This window comes from Cololabis saira, chromosome 20 (assembly GCF_033807715.1).
Source record: "Cololabis saira isolate AMF1-May2022 chromosome 20, fColSai1.1, whole genome shotgun sequence".
NCBI classification, from domain to species: Eukaryota; Metazoa; Chordata; class Actinopteri; order Beloniformes; family Belonidae; genus Cololabis; species Cololabis saira.
In genome coordinates, this window is record NC_084606.1 from 20,361,835 (window position 1) to 20,385,220 (window position 23,386).

A 23,386-nucleotide genomic window follows, 5' to 3' on the forward strand; every position below is an offset into this window, starting at 1 on the left:
GTAGTGAAAAATAAAATTAGATAGCACTGGTGTCAATAAATAATAAAAACAGGGGATTTACAGCAAAGTGCAAACCACTGGTAACATTCGAGAACAATAAACGCAGATTAGACTTTACCATTAGAGAAGAGGGAAAAAAAATTAAAAACAACCATCCCATATTCTTTGAACAGAGGAAATGAACATAAAACGTGTATCAGAATAATGAGAAAGAAAAGTATGATGGAGGAACGAACCGGCTCATGATCCAAAAGTCATGTTTTAAACATGGTGGGGGCAGTGTTGTGGTATGGACATGTGGACCAGGCTTGCTGGTGTTTATTGATCATGTGAAATACAAAGATTAATTCTGAACTATATAAAGCTATAATCCCTGATCGGACTCAGTCAAGTACCAGAAAATGGCCAGGATGACATTTCTCAGTGCAGATGGATAACCATCTAAACATACTGGGAAAGCAACTCCAGATTTGAACAAAAAGACACAAAAATAAATAATAAAAAAAAAACCCAACCCATTGAATACTTTTGATTGAAAATTATTCAATTAATGTAATGCTAATTTCAACTGAGAAAAAACTGAAAACAGACTTTAGTGAAGGTCAAAGCGTGTCCATGGAGGAAAATCAGAAGTTGGTGACGCCCATGGATTTCAGGCCATTAATTGCCCAAAGAAAGGATTTTCACCCAAGTATTGAAAATGATAGTTTTGTTTAAAACAATATCAATAAATCCAGAATCTTTTGAACCCCTGGACGTTGGAGGGTTCTTTGCTCCAGTTCCTGAACAGTAGATGCTTCATTTTTGTGAAGAATCTCAAATTAAAACTGTTTTAAGCTTTGATGTATTCTTTGGTGTATGGAGAGGAAAGGGGAAGCTTTTTTTGGTCCCAACTGAAGTTGAATCTGTTATTGTTTCATACCTTGTTTTGATTGGACGGTTTACAATACATTTCTTAAAAATATATCTTAAACCTCTCGTATTAAACACTTAACACATGGTGGTTACCCATTACATATCTCAAAAACACCCACATCATAACCACGGTAAGAATGCTGAACCCAAGGCTTCAACTTTTCACATTTCATTGATGGAATAATTAAGCTAAAGAATAAATAACTGCTGAATATCACAGCAGATTTGAACTAGAGGTGTGCATCTGTTAAGGTTTAAAAAAAGTTTCTATTAGGAGATCATCATAGCATTCTGTCTTTTTATTCAATACCATCTTTAAATAATACGAATCTGTACAGCTCTTAAGTAGGCCTTCTGACAATTAATTTCCAAATATAATGATAAACAGCTTTCTTATTAACAACAGTAATACGGTTGAAGTGCTTAACCAGGCAACCAGAAGGGCCAAAAGAGATCATACAGCAACAAAAATAGTAATAAGAAAGGTGTATCGCACATCCACACACACACACACACACACACACACACACACACACACACACACACACACTCTTCAGTCACATGTCTAAATTACTCACACCTCAGCAACGTACCATACACCCTATTGTTAATTAAAGACATTAAAGCAAAACTGCCTGTTCATTCAGAAGCAGCACCAAGCATTACAAATCATCGCAACAGTATTAATACTAAGCTTAACATTCCTCTTTTCAGCTTCATTATCATCAGCCATAAGAATCTTTACAACGTAATATGCAGGATCTAACTCGGTGGGCCACAACCTGGAGTGTTTACATGCTGATCAGTTGTGGATGCTGCTAATCAGCCGTCACCGGCATCGCAGGTTGTGACGCCCTCAGTCCAGCAGAGGGCGTCACCATCAAAGTCCTTGTTCCACAGCCACCCTGGAGAAAGTCAGCCAGTTCCTAAAGTCTGGACACTATTTCCATAAACCCATGTGAACACTCACCCTCCTGTGCAACGGAGAAAAAAAAAAGAAATAAAAAAGGGGGGAAACAAAGGCATCTGGAAACTAAGCAGAGTATTGCTGCAATAAAATCTGTGCAAATTTTAAGAAGATCTGCTTAATTTCCAGGGAAGAGCTTTTGGTGAAAGGTTTCCGAGCCTGTTCTGCATACATTTGGAGTTGAGGAGTGGGGGTTTATGTCTGCGCGCCCGGCAAGGCAAGTCCCGGCTCCAGGCTGCTGGTGGTTGTGGTGGGGGTGGGTGAGGGCGGCAGGCCCTTGGGCCCTGGACAAAGCAGCCCGCGGGAGGCCGCGTGGTCCCCGTTCAAGTTCTTGTAGGGGTTTCTGTGGGGTGGAGCTCTCAGACACACTGAAGGGAAACGAAAGCCAGCCAGGCAACAGCCAGGACAGGAGATCACCTCTTCCTGGTCCAGAGAGTGTCCGCTGCCGGAGCCGAACGGAGACGACCCGGCGGGGTCGCTGGGCGGAGAGTGATAGCCGTTGTTGTTGGTGGTGGGAGTGTCGGTGGCAGAGCTCCAGCCGAGTGGTCGACTTACAGCAACATTGTGATTGTCCAGACTGGAAAGGGGAGGCAGGCACGGAGGCCCTTTGGAGATGGCCGACCCCCAGCCGTTCGAGAAGGGAGGCGTGGACGGTTGGAAAGGGGTCGAGGAGCTGGAGGGGGGAATCGGCTGTTTGGCGCAAGGAGACGAATCAATATCCTGCATGTCAGGGGAGCTGGTGCAGTCCATGGGCTCCTCGCCCTCCTCCGGCAGGCTTAGTGTAAAGGGCTCAACAGACAATGGCAGGCCTGAATCACCTGCCGAGTGAGACTCCCCTCCTTCTAGTAAACCTTCTTCCTCGCTCCTCCTGTTCATGTCCCCACTGGAGCTGTCCATCTCGGATGTGAGCTCCTCCTCGGCGAAGGTGCTGCTCGGTGCCGACGTGAGGTGCGGAGGAGGCGTACATGGCAGTGAGTGGCAGCGCCGGTGCCTCCTGGACACGGCGATGCAATCGGCTCTGGATGCAGGTGCATCATCACAGTCTGGAGGAGGGGGCAGCGTGAAGGTGAGGGAGATGACGGATTTACTCGGAGTGTCAAAAAGCTTGATTTTCCCGCCTTTGAGGTCCTTGCGTTGGGAGAAGGGATTTACACGAGCAGGAGGCGCCAAGTGAACAGATGGGGGTGTGTCTAGAGGATGCAGCATGTCGGACTTGCTGCGGGACATCGACGCATCCGACACAAGGCAGAGAGATTGCCTTCGCAGAGAACCGACGGCTGGAGATGGAGCTGGGAGAAAAAAAAAAAAAAAAAATGAGTAATGGTAATTTACAGAAAAATAAAATTGCATTTAATTTAGATTACTTGCTTGGAAAAAAAAAGACTCACTTTTGATTGGAGATTCATCTTTCTGCTTCCTCCCAGCGTGTTTCCTCTCCAGCTCTGCTACAATTTGTGAGAATGATGGACGGAGCTTTGCATTCATCTGGCAGGGAGGACAAGCGAAAGATCAAAGCTGAGTGAATTAGAGCAAATGCAACAAACAAAACAGTACTGACAGAAACTGATGCATTAAAAAAAAAATTTAAAAAGGGGGGTGCGGGGGGGCAACTGGAGGGCTATTCTGGTTTCATCATGTAAATGGGAAAACCCACAAACCCCCAGTGAGGAGCTATTTCCATGACACGTTGCTCCAGGTGCCAACCACCGAAAAAAAAACCTGATAATTAAGCCTCATCTTGATCACAGCATTCAGAATAAAGCTTGTATTTTGAAGTTGCCCTTCTGTTTATTTGACCGTGTCTTTTTTTTTCTTTTTAAATTAAAAGGAACTTTTGTATCCGCACTGAGACCTTAAGTTACATTAAGTAGAACTACCGTACACAGCCTCCACAGTCTTCTAACATCATGAGATCAGCAGCAAAAAACACTAAAAAAGGGGACACTAAAAAAGGAACATGTGACCCTGCAGCAGACAGGATACAAACGGGAAACAGGTAGGATGGAAATCTCATCAGGCACCGATGTTTGTGAATATCAAGCGTTTTTCTTACATTGCAGCATGAAATGGCCAAATCCAGAAGGTCACGGGGACAGTCTCCCACCATCTGCTGAAAGGCCTCCACGTCCAGACCAAAGTCCTGTGTGGAAATGAAACGCAAATCAACATTAGCCTCTGGTTTGAAAATATATATATATATTTTTATCTTTATTTTCGTCCAAGGTCAAATAATGACGTGCTGACGGCTCCAGCTGTAGTACCGTCAAACAGCCACAAGGGGGAGAAACAGTCTCATGACCGCCTGAGAGGCTTCGAATATGAATTCATGGTGGTTCATCACTGATGCAGTATATTGTTATAGTATATCGCCTTAAATAAATTGCCTATCCTTTTTGAAATTTTTTGCAATGTATGTTTAGGTAGAAATCAATTACACTAAATCGTTATCGATTGCATTTTCTTAAAGTAAAACAAAGCCATTTTACTCTTTATTGTGATCTTTACTAGTTTCTAAATACTTCCATTAGCTTTTAATGGATTTCATTCTTTTCCCATCATATCCAATTTTCCAAACTTGACAGCTGTGAGCACCTCAGCAAATTAACCCGTCTAGATCAATAGACCTGACCAGGACTCCCTGGCAGAAGAGATATTGTATCTCAATGGGACTTTCCTGGATAAATAAAGGATACATAAAAAATAAAAATAAAAAAATCAATGAAGCAACAACCTGATCCTCATTAGTATCTGGATCTCTAAACAGACTTCGCAGACGCACTTTGTTTTGCTGCTTTTCCAGTTTGAAAACCTGGCACACTCAAACCCTGTTTCAGATATGCATGCAATGATGGAGAGGGTGACTACTGGGTCTAAATGAGAAGGGGACACATGCAGGCCAACAGTGTTCAGGTCTGTCAGCCGCTTTGAGTCATTATCTGTATTTGAATTTACTATCAAAATTTTAAAAAGTCAGCTTCCTGTTTGTCTGAGATGACAATCAGTAAGATCTGAGGCCGATGTACAGAAGTTACCATTTTTGAAATCAGCTCTGGTAGGTAAAAAAAAAAAAAAAAGTCATTATGACAGACTGTTGGTTGCAAAACAGGCGAGTGTTGGAAGAGACAGGAAATGAATTAATTAAGTTTATTCAATCATGACAACACAAAAATGTCCCTAAAAAAAAGTAAAAAAAACAAAATAGAGCTTTAATCTTGCTTGTTTGTTAGGTCCACTTTGAACGTGACGGGTGTGTCACTGGGGACCGGAGATAAATGGAGAGTAGAGTTTGGAGGCATTCTGAGGAAACTCATTTTCTCAAGATGTTGTTTGGACTCTCACGGACACGCGCACTAATTATCATTACCTCAGTGCGTGGCAGGATGTCGGGATCAGCCTGTATCCTCGCAATAACCTCACACAAGATGATGCCATATGCAAACACATCCACCTGCAGACAGACAGCGACAAGATGAGCAACCAATGATAAGAGAAAAGATGAGATCAAATAAAACAATGCCACTCTCAAACTCTATATAGTTACAATACAGAGTTTTACTTTGAATCTCTTAACTTTTATTTTAATCCAACCTCACAATACGAAGAATTATTATGGCAAAAACACGAACACCTGAAAAGCTGATCAGCTGAGTTTGGAAGATTAGTATTTAAACAAAAACACCACGGCATGGTGGGATCTCGTTTATAATAATAATAATAATAATCATCATCTGTAGTTTTTTCTAAAGTAAGGTACTTTGCAAGAAATAGTAAAACCATGACATACAAAACAGTAAAACTGTCACTAAAACAGTGTTTCACGAAGCTCCACACAAAGTACAAGTGCACGGTGATACTCCCGTCACATAACATTCCTGTTTGCCTTTGGCAGTATAATTGATTTATTAAATATTGAATTGCTTTGTCACTTCCTGGGTCCTTGGCTCATTTGATCGACTGTTATCACATCCACTGTGGACCTTGAACTCTTGCAACAAATCAGCAGCTGATGAAAGATTGAGGAAAAAAAAAAAAACGCCACTTGTCAGTACCTTTTCATTATACACCTCCCCTCTCAGCACTTCTGGAGCCATCCAGTAGGGGGAGCCAACAACAGCCAGAGGCTCCTGGACTTCCTCCTCACTGCAGAGGAAAGAGGAATAATGTGCTTCAATTTACTTTTGGAGATCTTGTGGTTTAAAAGAAAGAAAAACAAACAAAGATAACAAGAGTGATTTAAAGGGCTTATGACTGAGTTTTATTAAACAAATGCTGTATCACAACAGATTAGAGCTAGATTACATGTCAACACCATGTGTTGTGACCTTTCAAATTAATTGCATTTCAATAATAAATAAAAGGTTGTAGTCTAAGTTCAAAAGCGTGGGGGGGTCTCAGCTCCCAGTAGGGGAGTGGGTTTAAACAAAAGTAATTGCAGTCATTGTGCAATGGATTAATGAGTAATATATTATTCTCAATTAAGTGAAGTTAATTGAGTATTGTAATACAAACAGAATGAATGAAAATAACTTGAAATTCAGGATCCTGCAAAATGCAAGGGACCAGCAAAGATGACTAGTGGTGGGAGGAGCACAGTCGAGCGTTCAGCCATCACGCTCCATTTGATTCATACAGATCCCAGTAACTACGGCTTTTATGGGGTGAAACCTAGCTGTGTCTGAGAGCGCGGTCCCTCCTGTGTATCCAAGAAACCACAGCGGTTTCAGTTATGTGCCGACAGAGTTGTGTAATTTTAAACAGAATTAAAGAAAAGAAACAAAAAAAAAAAAGGAAGGAAAACAAAAAATGTGCAAGGACACATCTTTACACACAGCAACCCCCTGCTGTCAGATACTTCCTCTGCAGTCTATTTCCATCTGCTGTTGTGAACTATGATGGAGCAAAATATTCTGGCAGGCGGGTGATGGCAGAGGGAGAAACGAGAGCAGGGCCCGTCATGCGTCTCAATGTAAACACCACCAGGAGAAGATAAATGACACAAAACAAAAAAGGATACCGAGGAGAAACAGCTCAGCAGAAAACGCAAAGAAAAGCGAAAGCAACAAAACAGAAATGGGAAAATAAATAATTATGATGAAGTGAAAAACCAGAATGGCTTGTTATTTAACAGAGATCTTGCAGAGCAAGCGTGACAGGAGGACTGGAATGGTTGACATTATTTGGAGCATTGTTTCTAAAAATTAATCTCTTCACACTTGTCTGGATATCTTTGTGGGGACGTTCCCAAACCTCAGACCCCAGCCACCACAACTGAAGGTCTAACTCTTACCAAAACATAATTGTAACCCTAAAACCAAGTCTTAACCCTCAGAAACCACAATTCAGTCTGCAAATATACAGGAAGTCCCAGTGCGTAAAGGCCCTCAAAAAAAAAAAAAAAAGTTTGTCAATAGCATCCATTGACTTAGCTGTCCAATGCCGGATGTGTGCAAATTAAAATGAATAAATAAAAGAAAAAGGCAAACACGGCCGTGAGGACGACAGAAACAGATTCAGCAGCTGCTGCTGAATCAAACAGAGGCACCGGTATGCAGAAGTAAACTAATAATCACATGGAGGCTTTATTATTGGAAAACACTGAGCTCAATTCACTTTCCCCGTCCACGTCCGTTACCTCATCTGATGCACAATAACAGGTCTAGTGGAAAGCATTAAAAGCTGCACTAGTTGCAAGCCGGTCCAGCACCCTGACAGCAACACACACACACACACACACACACACACACACACACACACACTTGTGTAAACACAAATGGTGGCCTGGTGCAGACGGCGAGCGGAAGCAGAGCTCTAACTCAACACTTAAAGGGCAAGTCGGGTTACAGTGGCAGCTGTGTCATCTCAACTAGAGTTGTGTTCTGGCTAAATGACTGCAGACAGAGGGGAGGACGAGGACTGATGGGGGACGCGAGTGTTTGTTGATACAAGCCTCGGAAGAAACGCAACACGAGATCCTTCTCTCACCAATACCAAAGAAGTCATTCTGTGATGAGTTTGGTATGTGCTTATATGGACATTATAGGTCAATATTTTTTAGATTAAGATATGAGAATATTCATCACACTCTGATATCCTCATTTACAGGGGAAAAAAAAAAAGTTTTAATTACCAGTATTGTCAACAAATACTCTCTACCTTTGCAAAAGCCCACCGAGCCCTCATGCTGGTGCAAATACTCTGAGAACACACTAGAACTCCGTAAATCTCTTTCTAGATTGAAAAGATGCTCAAATTCATTTTAACATGTACAATCCATTGCTTTGTGTATTCGTGTAATCATCTCGGAAAACTCAAACGGAAAACTCTGCTGTCAGGAAATACCAGACGATAACAGCTTTTTGAAATCTCTTTTAGCTGATAAATCTGCATTTGTTATGTCTCATTTGTATCAGGAGGTCCTGCAGTTGCCTCCAGCCAATTTGTATCCTCAACTATGCAAGCGATTTGTCCCTTCAAATATTGCTGTCACCCCACATTTTTAAATGTTTTCTACCTTGAACAGTATCCAATTTAATAAAGAATAAAGATTAGACGCAGGAATTAATATACATACTTATATAAATAAGAAAAAAAAGAAGCCAATTAACCTATTAAGCCTAAACCCTTTTCCCCATCCATCTTATTTACAACATGCATGCAATTGTTATAATCAAAAGTCTTTCATCTATTGCAGAAAAGACAGACAGAGATTTAATATAAACTACTCTGCCCTTCAGTCAGCTTCCAGGTAACGGGTTTATCTAACCAAAGACACTTCAGGATGTTTAGCATATTTTCTTGTAGCGCACGCAGTCTAGCTATGAACTGAAATTGCAGGATGAATGTGACAAAATGCAGCTGCAAATAAAACCAAACAGCCAAACGTGATGGCAGCAAAAGCCGCCATCAGCTTGCGGTGAGTCACAAAAGTTCAGATCAAACATTGACGGCACGTCTGTAAACCAAGCTGCATTATATCCAATCTCCCCACCTTTGAAACCGCCCCACATTATAAATAGTCGTTCTGCAGCGAGTAAAAAGGCTCAACCACTACATTTGGAGAGGAAGCAGCATCATGTGCCCGCAGAGTTCGGAAAAACCAAATGGCCTCTGTGTGAATAAATGTTTAAGTTTTTGTGTGACTCGTGTTTCGCCCCAAAAAAAAAAAAAGAAAAAAGAAAAGAGAAGTGTACATAGAGAGATGGCATGAGCGTGGGGTGAAGAGAGAAGTTAAGGAATGTGATTAATTGAGCTGGACTAATCTAATCTCAGAGTGCTGATAGACGATTCAATATTACAGACTGACCTGTAATCTGGAATTTTTTCCGCCAGGCCAAAGTCTCCGACCACGGCTGAGCACACGCCGCACTCCCAGCGCACCAGGCAGTTCTGCGGAGAGGGTCAGAGGTCACCTTTTATTGCTGCATGCAGTGGTTGTAACTTGGTCCTTCATGTTTCAGTGATGCAAGCTTTTATTGTGTGACGTACTTGCATTTCATTTGGTTGACACATTACTGCAGTTATGCAACTCAATGATGTACAACGACCTGACACATAATATCAGCCACTGCATTGTGGGAGTTTTATGATCTAGATGCCACCTTTACTACCATTTTTTTTTTTTTCATTTTTATTTATTCCATATCATGGAAATAGTTCACATATGTTCCATTCCATGATGGAAAAGGGGCAAGAAGAAGAAAGCCTTATATACCAAGCCCTTTTCTCAAAAAAATAAAACAATTCATATGAAGATGGTCTGTCCGTCTGTTCAACAATCACTACTTATATAATACCAAAAAAACGAAATAATGAAAAACCTAAATAAAAAAAGAAAACATACACACTAACTCACCAACAATATAAAAACAAAAACAACAAAATATATTTTACCCATTAAATTCATATTGTCTAATTGTGTGGTCTTTATACAATTTCTTGAACTGGTGAATATTTTTACAATCCTTTAAATCAGTTGTTAAGGAGTTCCATAATTTTACACCACATACTGAAATACACATTTGTTTTAAAGTGGTGCGTGCAAACGGATGTTTAAAATCAAATTTCCTCCTATGGTTCTTATCTTCTGAACTAAACACAAAAAAAACGTATATATTTTCAGGCAATATTCTGCTTTTTGCCTTGAACATAACCAATAAAGTCTGTAACTCAATAATATCTTTAAGTTTAATTAATCCTGCATTGATAAAAAGTCCATTGGTGTGTTCTCTTGCCTCCTTTTTATGTATGATCCGTACTGCTCTCTTCTGTAAAATAAACAAAGGCTTGATATTTATTGTGTATGTATTCCCCCAAACTTCGACACAATAACTAAAATAAGGCAAAATAAGTGAGCAATACAAAATTCGCATTGTCTTGTAATCTAAAACATGTTGTTTCACTTTGTTCAAAAAATTTATTTTCACAATTTATTTTCAAAAATATTTTCACAATATTCTGTTTTTTTATGTAAAAATTTATGTAATTTTCAGTCCGAGTCACCTCTATATGGGCTTCTCCCACCAGTCAGGCTGATTTTTCAGCATCTGTCCCCATAATTAAGGGTTATTCCTTAAAGAGTAGTATACAGCACAATAAATATCCACACAAGTCTGTAATACCAAGAATCGTGTGTACCAGAGCATCCCCAGACCCCCTACAAGTCCAGGTTTGTTTGCAATTATTCTGCGATAATAGATTACATTGTCCATTTGGTAACAGCCTTTTCAATCACCGTCAAATGTTTAGGTTGAAGTAAGCGATCATCAACTACCCGCCCCTTCAAACCATAACAGGTGGACGGTTTGTGTTTGTGAGGGGGTTTTGTTAGCTCTCTGTGTCGTCTAAAAATGGCCTTCCCCATCTTTACTAAAACAAATATACAGGATAAAATTCTTATTGTCGGCTTAAAATTAGATACGTGCCTTGGGATGTTCAAACAAATGTTATGGGTTTTTTAAGCAGTTCACACAGACTCAAATACTAAACAAAAGTGTATAAACTCCCAGATGAGTACTAGTCTGCCTTGATGCTCAGTGAAGGACGTTTGGGGGGTGTCGTCACCTTGGAAGTGAGGTCCCTGTGGAAGATGCCCTTGCTGTGCAGGTATTTCAGTCCCTGAGCGATGTCCAGAGCCAGGCAGAGCCGCACGCTCCAGGACAAGTACATATCGCTGCCCAGCAGTTGCTCCAGGTTACCGCCGTTGATGTACTGGATCAGCAAGAGAGAAAGTAAAAATCAATCATCCAAAAGAGTTGTGTTTGCAGCATTTCATTATGATAAGCTTCTTTGCTAGAAAATTGAAATTAATCCTCCTTCGGATATTGTTCGGGGACGGTGGGACTTGAGCTGGGAAATTATCACCATAATTTGTACAATGCTGCAGTCATCACATCCAGTAGACGGTGTGCATTCATTTCAATGCTCATTCTGAAGCATTTCTCTCTGCTTAAAACTGGGATTACAACTCACTGATGACCAAAAATTATATCAAAAGACCTTATCTGGATCACAAGTTAGAAAACACTGGTTCTCTGAGCCGCAACTTGACCAGTATTTCTAGAAATTTATCTTAACTTTATTTACTTCCCGTTACTTACATTGAAAGATCAAAACTGCATTCTGTTGAGTGACGCAACACGTGCCTGCCTGACCCCCCCACACACCTGATTCTTTCCTCCACTGTGGAGCTGCTTGGTAGCCATAGCAACATCTGGTAAACTCATTACAAGCAAGAAAACAGGTGACACGAACTGCACGACCTGCTGTTTATACAGCCGCTTCTGGTCTGTGTTCAGACAGTGATGGATGCTCACATGGTGTTTTCAGCTACTGATGTGGAGAGATGTGTGGAAAAACCCAGAAAGCTCCCACTTTCATCATCACCATGTGTTCAGCAACCAATACATAAAGGCTTTTCCTTTGAATGAAAAAGTCTTCTTCACTCATACTAATTTTAAATATGATTGCCGATTTCAAGGTGAATGTGCCGACAGAAGTAGAGTAGCCTACTTTTAAAACCTGGTAAACAAACTGTTTCCAGGGAGGGAAAAGAAGGTTGATGCCTTCAGGTTTTAGCAATTTTTCCAAATCATCTGCATGATTGTTTTTAATTTCTTTTGTAGCATTAATTTGACGTAAAGTTGGTCTTCCTTCCAGAAAGTCTTGGGAAACAGTATCCGGTTTAGAGTTGGGCAACAAAACGACTTGGTTATGTCTAAAGCAGGTCTGATGTCTAAACCTAACCAAGTAGTTTCATGGCTTATACTTAACCAAGATTAGATTGAAGTGGCAGCCAAAGTCTCTAAATCAACATACACTCACTCGTACACTCATATAAACTTTTAAAGTGCCCGGGAGGCCTTCATCTTTTACACTACTGCTTAGGACTTTAAGCTGCCGTCAGTCAAAAATTGCACATGGTTATTTTTGGTAAATTTTCTTCCCCTTGCAGATGTATGTATGGCAGCACCGAGCTGCTGGTTAATCAGCATCTTACCTCTGTGAGAGCGTGGAGCTGCCCCTCGTGGACGCACACGCCTATAAACCTGGAGGAAGAAACATAAACTTACTATCAACATGGACTGTAAACACCACAAGGAGAACTGTGTTCCCAAGGAGACAGACGACTGAAGGCTCATCTTTGGGCAAAGAACATTACAGGTATTATGAAGAAATATTATGGAGGCATTTAACACAAGTATTAGTCAAGACGATATAAACACACAGGGGTAATGGGGGGGAAACCGATGGCTGAATATATTTTACTATTATATATATTTTATTTTACTATAATATTTTACTTTGGTTACCTGAGTATGTTAGGGTGCGATAGTCTGTTCATGAGCTGGACCTCCCTGAGCATGTTGGCCCTGTTACTGGCCATGATGTTCATCTTCAGAGCCATCACCTGGCCGGTCACACGGTGCTGCACCTGCACGAGCAGGACACAAAGGTATCCTTGTTTAAAATCAACTGACATTCACAAAAATCATACCAAATTTATTTCCAAGCAACAGCGTCAATATTTGAAACATCCAAGATAATTAAAGAGGGTTATGGATAGTACATGTACTTCTTTAAACCAGTTATATGCCCCAGCAGCCTTTGAAGAAAATAAGTGCTTGTTTCAATAAAACTGATCCCAAAAATAATTGTTCAGAAGTTATTCCAGAGTTTGTAGTTGTAAAAAGGTTTGTACCACTCTGAAAGAAATTCCCATTTGTGCATGTGTAGAAAAGAATTGATGTGCATTTAAAAAAGGAAACAAAAAACTACATAAAACAACATCAATGAAAAGAAAATTGCTTTTTTGAACATCTGTTACTGCGTGTAAAACTCTGCTCAGCCTCCCACACGCTGACCAACCATGAAATTACTAGTGTGGATGAGCCGCTTGTTCCGAGAAGTCCAAGTTGGAAGTTTTAATTGGAACACCCTGAAGTCTGAACTCAGAAACCACACCCACCCGACTTCAGACTCCAACACTGCTGCTACTCTCAAAGCGCCAGTCCCAATACACCCCCTAGCCCTACTTTTCAGCCCTACCCCTAAATTTAGCCCGTGAGGGTAGTGGTGTCCCAATTCCTCTTTGCATGTAGGGCTAGTGGGCATATCGAGGGCTAGTGTGTATGGATCTAGCCCTTCAAAGCTAGGGATTTCAGATGCTGACTTTGCGACGGAGGGCTAGAGAAAATTTCCCAGAATGCTTTACGTCATCATTTGCAGACTGAATCAAACAAAAAAAGATGGCGGACATTTCTAATTTTTATTGAATAAAATCAATATTTTGAGTTAGTTTCTGCATAAAAATGCGTTTTGATTACATTTCTAGCGAGAAATATAAATTTTACTTTCATAATATTCACTCAGTGAATGTACATAATCACTCGCTTGCTCGTTGTTGCGTTGTATTTTCAGATCTCGCCAGAATAAAGGCTGATTAGTGGTTCTGCGTTAAATCGACGCAGAGCCTACGGTGTAGGCTCTGCATCGATTTAACGCAGAACCATAAATCGCCAACGGCTCTTCTCATCCCCGAAAACATTGGAGAAAATTTCTTAACAGACGTTATTTGGATAAATTGAGCCCAGGTTGGGGATCTTAACGGTTACTTTTACGCCTGAAAAAATATTAAAACTTAATCCCTAGGGAAGACTACAAGGGCCCTACCCCTTGTGGCTTCATTTTGAGGGCTAGTGGTAGTGGGTTAGGGCTAGTGGTAGTGAGTAGGGGGTGTATTGGGATTGGCCCAAAGTAAACACTACTGTTTATGAACAGCTTCATCTTATTTATTCCCATTAATTCAGGCATACACCTGATACTGTTCCCTTTTTAAGTCATTAAAGTCTTGTGATGAATTAGCATTTCCAACAATGGCTAGCACCAGCCTCAGCAGGCTAGTCCCACATTTGTAAACGTTCATTTTCAAATTTTACTACCTAGATAAACTACATGTTCAAACCTCAAACGGGATGATGTCACCACAACCACAAATCAAATTGTCAATTGAAAGGTTTTCACCGACTTTTCTCTGCCAGGTCCCGAAAGTGCTGATTGATGAGAGGAGAGTGTATTTCAGATACTCAGGAGTAACATTTGGATTTATATAGAGACAAAAAAGGTACAATAAATGTATGCAGCAGAAAATGTGTGGTACTGGTAAGTTACTTACTACAATAAAGTTATACAAGTTTTTTGAAGTACGTCACTTTGAGGACCTGCAGTGAAGCTGAAGGCAACAAACCCATCAGCCACCATGAAAATAAAGTTATGTGCTTTGTATCTGAATAATATTAAAATAAATGCCAAACTTTCTTTTTTTTTTTTTTAAAACAAGCAAATATAAAAACTTGACCTCAATTTGACTCCACGTGTTCTACTGCCAAAGCATAAGAGCGTGGAAAGGACTGCGTTTTTAATTTTACTACAAACAGAAACTTATATCCTTATGTTGGTTAAAACGATGAATGTGATGAAAACTGGTCTTGAAACATGAGTAGGTCAATTACATTTCTTCAGCTGCCTTCCTGCTCAAGCTTGCCATTGTCATGGCAATGACTCCTTCTGGTATGGTAACCATAGACACACAAGTGCTTCCCCCACAGGCGACATATTTACGCACATTTACTTGGCACATAGTTTGACTTGCAATGAAATGCACACAAGCAGCTGAAATGCACACAAGCAGTAGACAAGAATGTGATACTTTGGCACCGTTTGCAGAGGAAAAAAAAAAAGAAAGTCAGCCAGAGGTGTTTGTTATTATGTGGGCGTGTTTATGTGCTACTGCTGTGAGAAAAACCTGTCATGTACAGTATGTGTCAAATTACTAGTCTTAACTGCAGAAACACAAGTCAAGGCAAGAAATTGTTATATATTTACACCTCATTAACATTTTTTATTAAGATTTTAGTGACCTTGGTATAGTTGCGTTTAAAAAAAAAAAAAAAGGCATAATCTTTTTGACCGTGCAGGTACCCAGTATGTTGCATGACCCCACCAGAAGATGCACTACAAATCAAAAGTTTGGACACCTTCTCAATTCATTTGAATGGGGAAAGTGTGAATCCAAACTTCTGACTGGTAGTGTATTGTCAGAGATTTTACAATTATGAGCACAGAGTCTCAAAGCTTTATTGGATCCCACCCAAAAATGTCAAAATTTAGTCTCGAGCCAGCTGGCAACCCTATGAAACAATGTTGGAATACTGGTGCCGTCAACCTGCTGCGGTGCTCTAAATGCAATGAGATTTTCTTTCAAAACAGCCATGCAGACTATTTTAGTTCACCTAAACAGCCATTCACACTTAAAACTGAAGCTGAAGGGAATCTAAGCATTGTAAGAACGTGGTACCAAAATGTGTTGTTGGGGATATTTCGACTGGGTAGTGTTGCTAAATAAAAAGTCAGTCAAGTCATAACAGCTTATCCTGTTCCACCCAGACGACAAAACACCAAAGATATAAACACTGCATTGTAGAATGGACTGTTAAAGAAATGCAGCAAGAAACCCTCAGACGTGTGTAGTCGAGACACAAAACAAGGAAATGCCACCAACTGAAGGACAGGACGTGCCAATGAGTGCATATTGTTGGAAAGAAAAGTGAAAGAATCGGATTGGAGGAACCGTCTGTCACAGATTTCCAGTACTCGGAACAACGAGGCGTCTCCAGTAAGAGCATTGTTCTTTGACTAAACGAAAGCTCTTTAGGAAGCACTTTTGTTGGCAGTCGTCACCTGGAATTCACCAACTCCCATTTCAGGATGCTGATTGGTCGGTTTCTTCTGTGAGGAAGAGTTTGAGGCCTGGCTGAACAGATTCTACATGATTGTAATACGATCTTATTGTAAATTAATGGATTCTGTGTGAATTTCCTTGTACATCCTGTTCTTAATGAAGTTGGACTTATATCTGATTTTTTGCATTCGTAGCTAAAAATCACTTGTGGAAAACTTCCTTTGGGACTGGTGAAAATAAAACGATGCATTATATAGGTCCACAAAAACCCTTGCAGAGATGGGGGGGTGAAAAACAAACAAACTTAATTGGAATTTACAACACGGTTCTAACGCGTCAACATCCACTCACAACTTGACTAATGTGATCCAATTGACTGGGTAGGTCAACAGACCACATGTGTCTGCGACAGCCTCACAAGAGGTTAAATGCCCGAGGGGTAAAATGTCGTCAGCCGAAAAGCCTTAAAGAAAGTTGTAGTGCAACCGTTTTAAAATTTGAACTATATGTAGTGAAAAAAAGAAAAAAAAGAAAAAAGTCTTGATAAACCGGGTCTGCTGCATTACGGCTTAAAACCACAAATAGTAACCTCAACAGGGCACTGAAAAGTTCATTAGGCAGAAACAAAACTTACACTGAGAAAAAATACAAAAACACTTTTCTTTTTTTTTTTATCAGTAAGTCAAAACACAAGATGACAAAACGAGAAAGGCACCAATTTGGAAATACTTTGCAGCCCTCAAAATGATTTGAAATCAAGAGTCGTGACCTTATTGCTTTGGCTGTAAAGTAAATATCCTTCAAGCTAATAAAGTCAAACAGGCATGGCAGGGTTTCAGGTTGCACCTTCATTAGTGTGTAATGAAGGCCTGGGGTGGGGGGGGGGCATGAACCAGGGTCAAAGTGCAGGGACTTGAGCTGAAGTTGGTGTGACACTGGCCTGGATCTTAGCTGGGCCCTGGATCGGAGCGGTGATGGAAAAACCACAAAGCCTATTAGAACAGCAGACAATAGATCAGTGACTAATGCTATTAACACACACACCAACAAAAATAAATAAATCATTTATTCAGTCAATGGGAGCAAATCTCTGTGTGCACGCATGCACACGCACAGACACACACACACACACACACACACACACACGAATAGTTGCTTCCTTGTGCAGAAAAGGAGGCACAAACAGAAATTTAAACATGCAGCGCGAGTGTGGAAGGCGTGCCAGACTAATCCCTACTACTCCTCAGCACTTAGTGGATGATGAAGACACCGGCTGGCAGATAAAGCTGGAGCTGATCAGACACCTGCGCCCATTAGCACTAATTTCTGTGGGAAGTGTGAGGGTCTGCATGGCTCAGGACCTAAATATCCCTTTTCTTTGTCATCCTTGAAGAAATGCTCCTTCCTATAGTCGAGTTTTGCAGCCAGTCATGCAAACCCTGTTAACTCGCTCTGAAGGTTACATTGCAGACATGCACCCACTGCTGATGCAGCAGTGGCTGGACTTGCAGCCCGGTTTGATCCAGTTGTTTTGTCCCGAAACATTTTAGCTTCCAACACAAACAAGCTGTCAGTCATCATTACAGTCTGGATGTCTGACTCGACATTTTCTTAGGTGTGCGTTTTCCATCCGAGGCTCAACTCTTCCCCACCAAGCACTTGTGTTTGTTCTGGGGATGTTCACAGACTTGGCATTAACATGACGACATAAAGATAATCCCGATATAGAGCAATTATACACACACCCACGCCCGAGCTCTACTCACACACACAGTCAGACACGCCCAAAGCCTCTCCTTCAAAAATACTTGGCCTTGTAAATTGCTGCTGTCAGCAGAGAAAAGGCCACGGGCATCTTTTCCTCCCGCTCCGCGCAGCCAACATGTACAGTGGCGTCTGTCATTAGCAGTCGCCCCGATGAGGGAGACTGATGCAGTGAGGCAGAGAGGAGATACGCTAGTATAATCATAGAATTACATAATGTTTGTAGCCTAAGACTACTATTACCAAAAACTGCCACATTTAAAAAGTTACCGTAGGAATCTATTTTGAAATTAAATGGGCTTTTATACTCTGTGTGTGTGTGTGTGTGTGTGTGTGTGTGTGTGTTTTAAATGGCTTTTCAAGTAAAACAGTTTTGCATGGCTTAAAATAGAATTCAAAGTAGGGATTTAAAATTCAAAATATATATTGACTAAAAGATTATGCAGAATAATGGGTGGTGCATGGCCAGGATACGTTTCATTTGATCAGGCTATTTTACTTTTGTTTTTAGAGGGAGGAAAAAAAAAAAAACAAGGAGCAGTTCACGTGCCTTTTCAGGCGACCTTTAATGAATATGATTTAAATCTATAAAAAATTGAATCTATATTAATCATGTGAATTTTTTGTAAACATTATTGACTGACATACTTTGAGGGGGTTTAAAAAAAAAAAAAAAAAAGTTCCATGCTCGATATCCGACAATGAACAGTCTCTCTCTCCCTCTCTCACACACTCACACTTTATAGCATTGCTCAACGGGCAGTGAGCATGCTGTAAATATTTACTCCAAGCATCATAGTTTTGATTTCATCAGATCAGCATACATCACAATGGACCTAAACATCCATTATAAAGCAATCCTATGAGTTATATGATGAACCTCCTCAGGCAAGGCAAGTGTATTTGTATAGCAAAATTCAACATCAAGGTGATTCAAAGGGCTTTACAGAGACGTTAAAAACATGACATAGTAGAAATAAAGAGCATGATTTAAGTTTAAAACAAACAAACAAAAAAGCAATAAAATAAAACTTAATAGAAGAAAAAAAAGGTGAAAAAGCAATAAAAAGTAAACATCAGTTAAAAATTATTAAATGAGATGCAAGAAACTAGAAGAAAGCTTTTAGTGCATTATGATGGATTACGGAAATGCTGCTGTAAATAAAAAGGTTTCAGCAGCCCTGATGCATTCTGGGAGTTTCTTCCACAGGTAGGGAAGGGGAACACTCGGTGCGGCTGAAATGCCATACCAAACAGTATATATACTGTTTAGTATGGCATTGAACTGAAGTATACTTTTTGAGTATATATACTGAAAAAGTATACTTCAGTTCGGCACAGTTTTGAGTAAATATCAGTAGTACGCATTAATTGACGTATTACTCGGAGCGCACACGTCACTTCCTGCCATTGGGAGGGCAGCAGTAGCAGCACACTGCTCCATTATCATATTATATACAAATATAATAATATTATATAATAATATTATACTTATGACATATATACGTATGACATCTGTGCAGCCCTCAGCAACCAAACACAGCTGCATTCCATTGTGGGAAGTTTCTGCTTAGCTAGTGTCCATCAATCCATACTAATAAATTTCTCCGGAATGAGTATGGACAGCGCATACTGTTTTGTACGTACTAATGTTTCGGAAGCACTAAAAAAATCTTACGTACCGTTTTTGCTACTCATTAGGGTGTAAGTATGGGATTTCGGACGCAGCCACTGCCTCACCATGTTTGTTTCTAACTCTGGGTGCAGAAAGTAGGCGTAACCATGACGACCTGAGGGTTCTGGTTGGTCCTAACAAACTCATTGTACGTTTTTAAATGGGATCTATTCAGTTTTACGTAAAGACCACTAATCATTCAATATGCTTCAGGTGCGTAACCAGATGGTTTCAAACCACCACATTATAAAAAAAAAAAAAAAAATTAAACCATTGTCATTTCACCCAAAAACAGGGGCTTTCAATGCATAAGAGTGAAGGGACAGCAAATTAGAAAGAAACACACCAATGGGGCAATTTTCACTCACTGTGCATGATTGAAGATGACAACTTCTCTCCCAAAAACAACTCAAGGCTTCAGCCGCCACCGAAGGCTCTTGTGTCAGTTAAAGCTTAAAGAAACACGCAACTGTGTGAGAATGTATGAGCACAGGCGACCAGTACGAGACTCCCAGCCAAGAGTCGTTGGGCATCATAGGAGCAGCAAGGTCCACAGGGTGGACAACAAACAATCAAGTTAGCACGCACCCACACCCTACTATGTTGTCAGTTCAATGCCAAATGTGTTGCCAATCAAACCTCAAAACCTGACAACCAAAATCCAAAATCTGTAAGCAAGAAATCCAAATTTCTAACAGAGCATCTTCTTCTTTCTGGGTTATACTTTTTCTCTCTCCGTCAGCTCTTAAACCATCTCTGTTTTCAAACAAAAAAGGCATATCTCAGAGTTGCGCCTTTTCTTTTTGCGGTTGCCATTCTGTAACAATTGTCAAATCAGCGCTGCACCAATCTACAGCAAGAAGCCGGGACACAGCAGAGATCTATTAGCCCCATTGTGTCAACATCAGAGCATCAAAAACCTGCTTCTGGCAGCCATGAAGAACCAGCAAGTGGTGCAAAGTTATTAATGTCTGTCCCTTGTTTAGGATACATGATAAAAGTTGTTAATGTCATTAACAACTTACCATGTCAGAGCAAGGGTCATTCAGAAGCCAACGAGCTACTCGTTTCAAAATTGCAAACCAAAAAAGAGAGAAGGAGAAACGCGTTCAAAAATTGAGATTGTTTTGGGGGATGGAGAGAAAAGAAAAGTATAGGAAGATGCTTGCACTCTTGGTTGGAAATTTGGATTTCTTGTTTTCAAATTCTGGATTTTGGTTCCCAGATTTATTTGGTGTTGAATTGTAGACTTGTAGTGGTTTTGGTTTCGTCACAGCCTCGACAGTCTTTGGTCTTGTCTCAGGTCTCTCGGTCTCAGATAATTGAGATGCCATTGCACACACCAAGGTGACAGAATCTTGTTCTTCCTCTTGTTAATGTACAAGGGGGGTGTTGGAGGCTGGTTATTTTGTTGGTTCTGGAGAAGGTTGATGGGCTATATACGTTTTTGATGCATTGTATAATAAAAATGGGAATATTTTCATGTATATGACCTTTATCCACAAAGAAACACCCATTTTTAACATGTAGCGGAGATACAGCAATTACAAGATCGAGTATGGATCCTGGAGATAACAAGGACTCGTTAATATGAATGCATTTAGATCTGTTTATCCAGATAATAGCCTGGGCTGCCAGCAGTGTGAACATGGTGTATTTCTGCAGCGTGTAGCTGAGGCCATTAGTGTAAAGCGACTGGCCAAGTGCAAATTAACCAAATTAACCCTTTCAACCCAAATGTCATTTACTATGATTGGAATTTATAGACCACCATCTGCTAAAAAGGTGTTTTATGATAAGTTGAATGCTCTCATTAAAGAGTGTGATACTAATAGTGAGGTAATTTTATTAGGAGATTTTAATATAAATTGGAATGATAAAGCAAAAAGGAAAGAGTTAAAATGTGTGACAAGCAATTATGATTTTCAGCAGGTTATTGAAGGACCAACCAGGATAACTAGTTCTTCAGAAACGCTTATTGATTTGGCATTCACTAACAGACCAGAAAGAATGAAGAAGTGTTACAATCTGGTTACTGGATTGTCTGACCACAATATGATTCTGATTGTGAGAAAGCTCACAAAAAGTTTGACATTTAACTTGCCAGCTTACACAAAATCAGTACAGTATAAAATCCCCAATTCTCATATAACCAATCTTGAAAATGCAATTAAAGAAATAAATTGGAATGAGCACCTTGTACACATAAATATGGATAATAATAACTAATTATTTTATGGCTGAACTTCACACAACTATGCACAGTTTTATGGAGGAAAGGTAAATGTAAATCAGGCCAAAGAAATTATCTACCATGGTTAAATGGAAAAAATACAGTCACTCATGAAACAAAGGGACCATGTTCTCAAGATGGCTCTCAAGAATAAGGTGGAACATGAGCTGGAACTATTCACCACACTAAGAAATAAGGTTGTAAAAGAACTCAGAAAGGCAAAAGCAACATTTTTCATTAATGCAATTAGTGAAGCGAGGGGTAATACCAAAGAAATCTGGCAGAATTTGAAGAAATAAACAGGGAAACACATCAGTAATAGAACAATTGAACTAAATATAGAAGAAAATGTGACCAGTGATCCAGGTAAAGCGGCAGCGGCATTTAATACTTATTTTATTGATTCTATAAAAAGTTTGACTCAGAATTTCTCTAGTTCAAATTATCCTGTTATTTCTCTAAATAGTGATGCTCCCAGTTTATCGTTTAGAGAAGTGACCCACTCCAAAGTACATGCGATTATTTCCTCTCTCAAATGTTCAAGAGCAAAGGATGTATATGGGATGGATACAGTTTTTATCAAAACTCATAAGGAATATTGTTAATTGGTCCATCGATGAAGGAGTGTTTCCAAGTGCCTGGAAAACGGCAATAATTACATCAGTCTTTAAATCAGGTGATCTTTAGTGCTATTAGTAATTAGACCTATTAGTATTCTTCCGGCAGTATCCAAAATTGCAGAAAACTTGATTTCTGAACAGATATTATATTTGAATACTACTTCCTTCTCACTGCATCCTATGCAATTTGGACTTCGAAGACATCATTCTACTGAAACTGCAAATTGTTTTCTTCTGGAAAATATTAAAGCTAAATTGGACAAGGGAGGTGTGGTGGGCACCATCTTCCTTGATTTAAAGAAAGCCTTTGACATAGTCGATCATGAGGTATTAATTACCAAGTTGTCAAAGTTAAATTTTTCACCAGATGTAATTAAATGGATAAAATCATATTTAACAGATAGAAAGCAATGTGTTTGAATTGACAATAAAACTTCACAAATGGTTGATAATATTGGTGTACCTCAGGGTTCAACTTTGGGTAATTTATTTAGTCTGTATATTAATGACTTACCTGAAGTTTGTCCACCTACGGTAACTTGTCAGATGTACGCTGACGACACAGTCATTTATCTACATGCTAAAAATAAGAAGGAAGCTGCAGAGGAACTAACAGCCTCAATGATCAATATCACTAATTGGTTGACAAATTCTTGTTTACTCCTCAACGTTGATAAAACTGTATGTATGTTTTTTTCAAAGTCTGCAAATAGAGATCCAGATCCGGATGTTTTTGTAGCAGGGGAAAGACTATCAGTAGCCCATGAGATCAAGTATTTAGGCATTGTAATAGATTCACAACTCACATTTAAAACCCAAGTTAAAGTTGTGAATAGAATTCAACACATTAGGAATAATCTAACAACTGAGGCTGCAAAGTTATACATCAACACCATGATTCTCTCGCACATGAACTACTGTCTTACCAGCTGGTCGCAGACAGGTAGGACCGCATTACAATCAGTGGAAAAACTCT

General features: G+C 39.9%; 1 protein-coding gene across 1 annotated transcript in view; it reads right to left on the reverse strand.

The window, feature by feature from the left end:
* Nucleotides 1-1,199: 1,199 nt before the first annotated feature.
* tesk1b (testis associated actin remodelling kinase 1b) overlaps nt 1,200-23,386 on the reverse strand; it is a 33,831-nt gene continuing 11,644 nt past the window's right edge. Inside the window, exons 3-11 of the mRNA XM_061710341.1 lie at nt 12,691-12,812; nt 12,378-12,426; nt 10,943-11,089; nt 9,186-9,268; nt 5,932-6,022; nt 5,247-5,330; nt 3,936-4,022; nt 3,271-3,367; nt 1,200-3,171 (exon numbers count right to left, since the gene is read on the reverse strand). Of these exons, the coding sequence (XP_061566325.1) occupies nt 2,078-3,171; nt 3,271-3,367; nt 3,936-4,022; nt 5,247-5,330; nt 5,932-6,022; nt 9,186-9,268; nt 10,943-11,089; nt 12,378-12,426; nt 12,691-12,812 (1,854 nt within the window). The 3' untranslated portion in view covers nt 1,200-2,077. The remainder of the gene's footprint in view (nt 3,172-3,270; nt 3,368-3,935; nt 4,023-5,246; nt 5,331-5,931; nt 6,023-9,185; nt 9,269-10,942; nt 11,090-12,377; nt 12,427-12,690; nt 12,813-23,386) is intronic.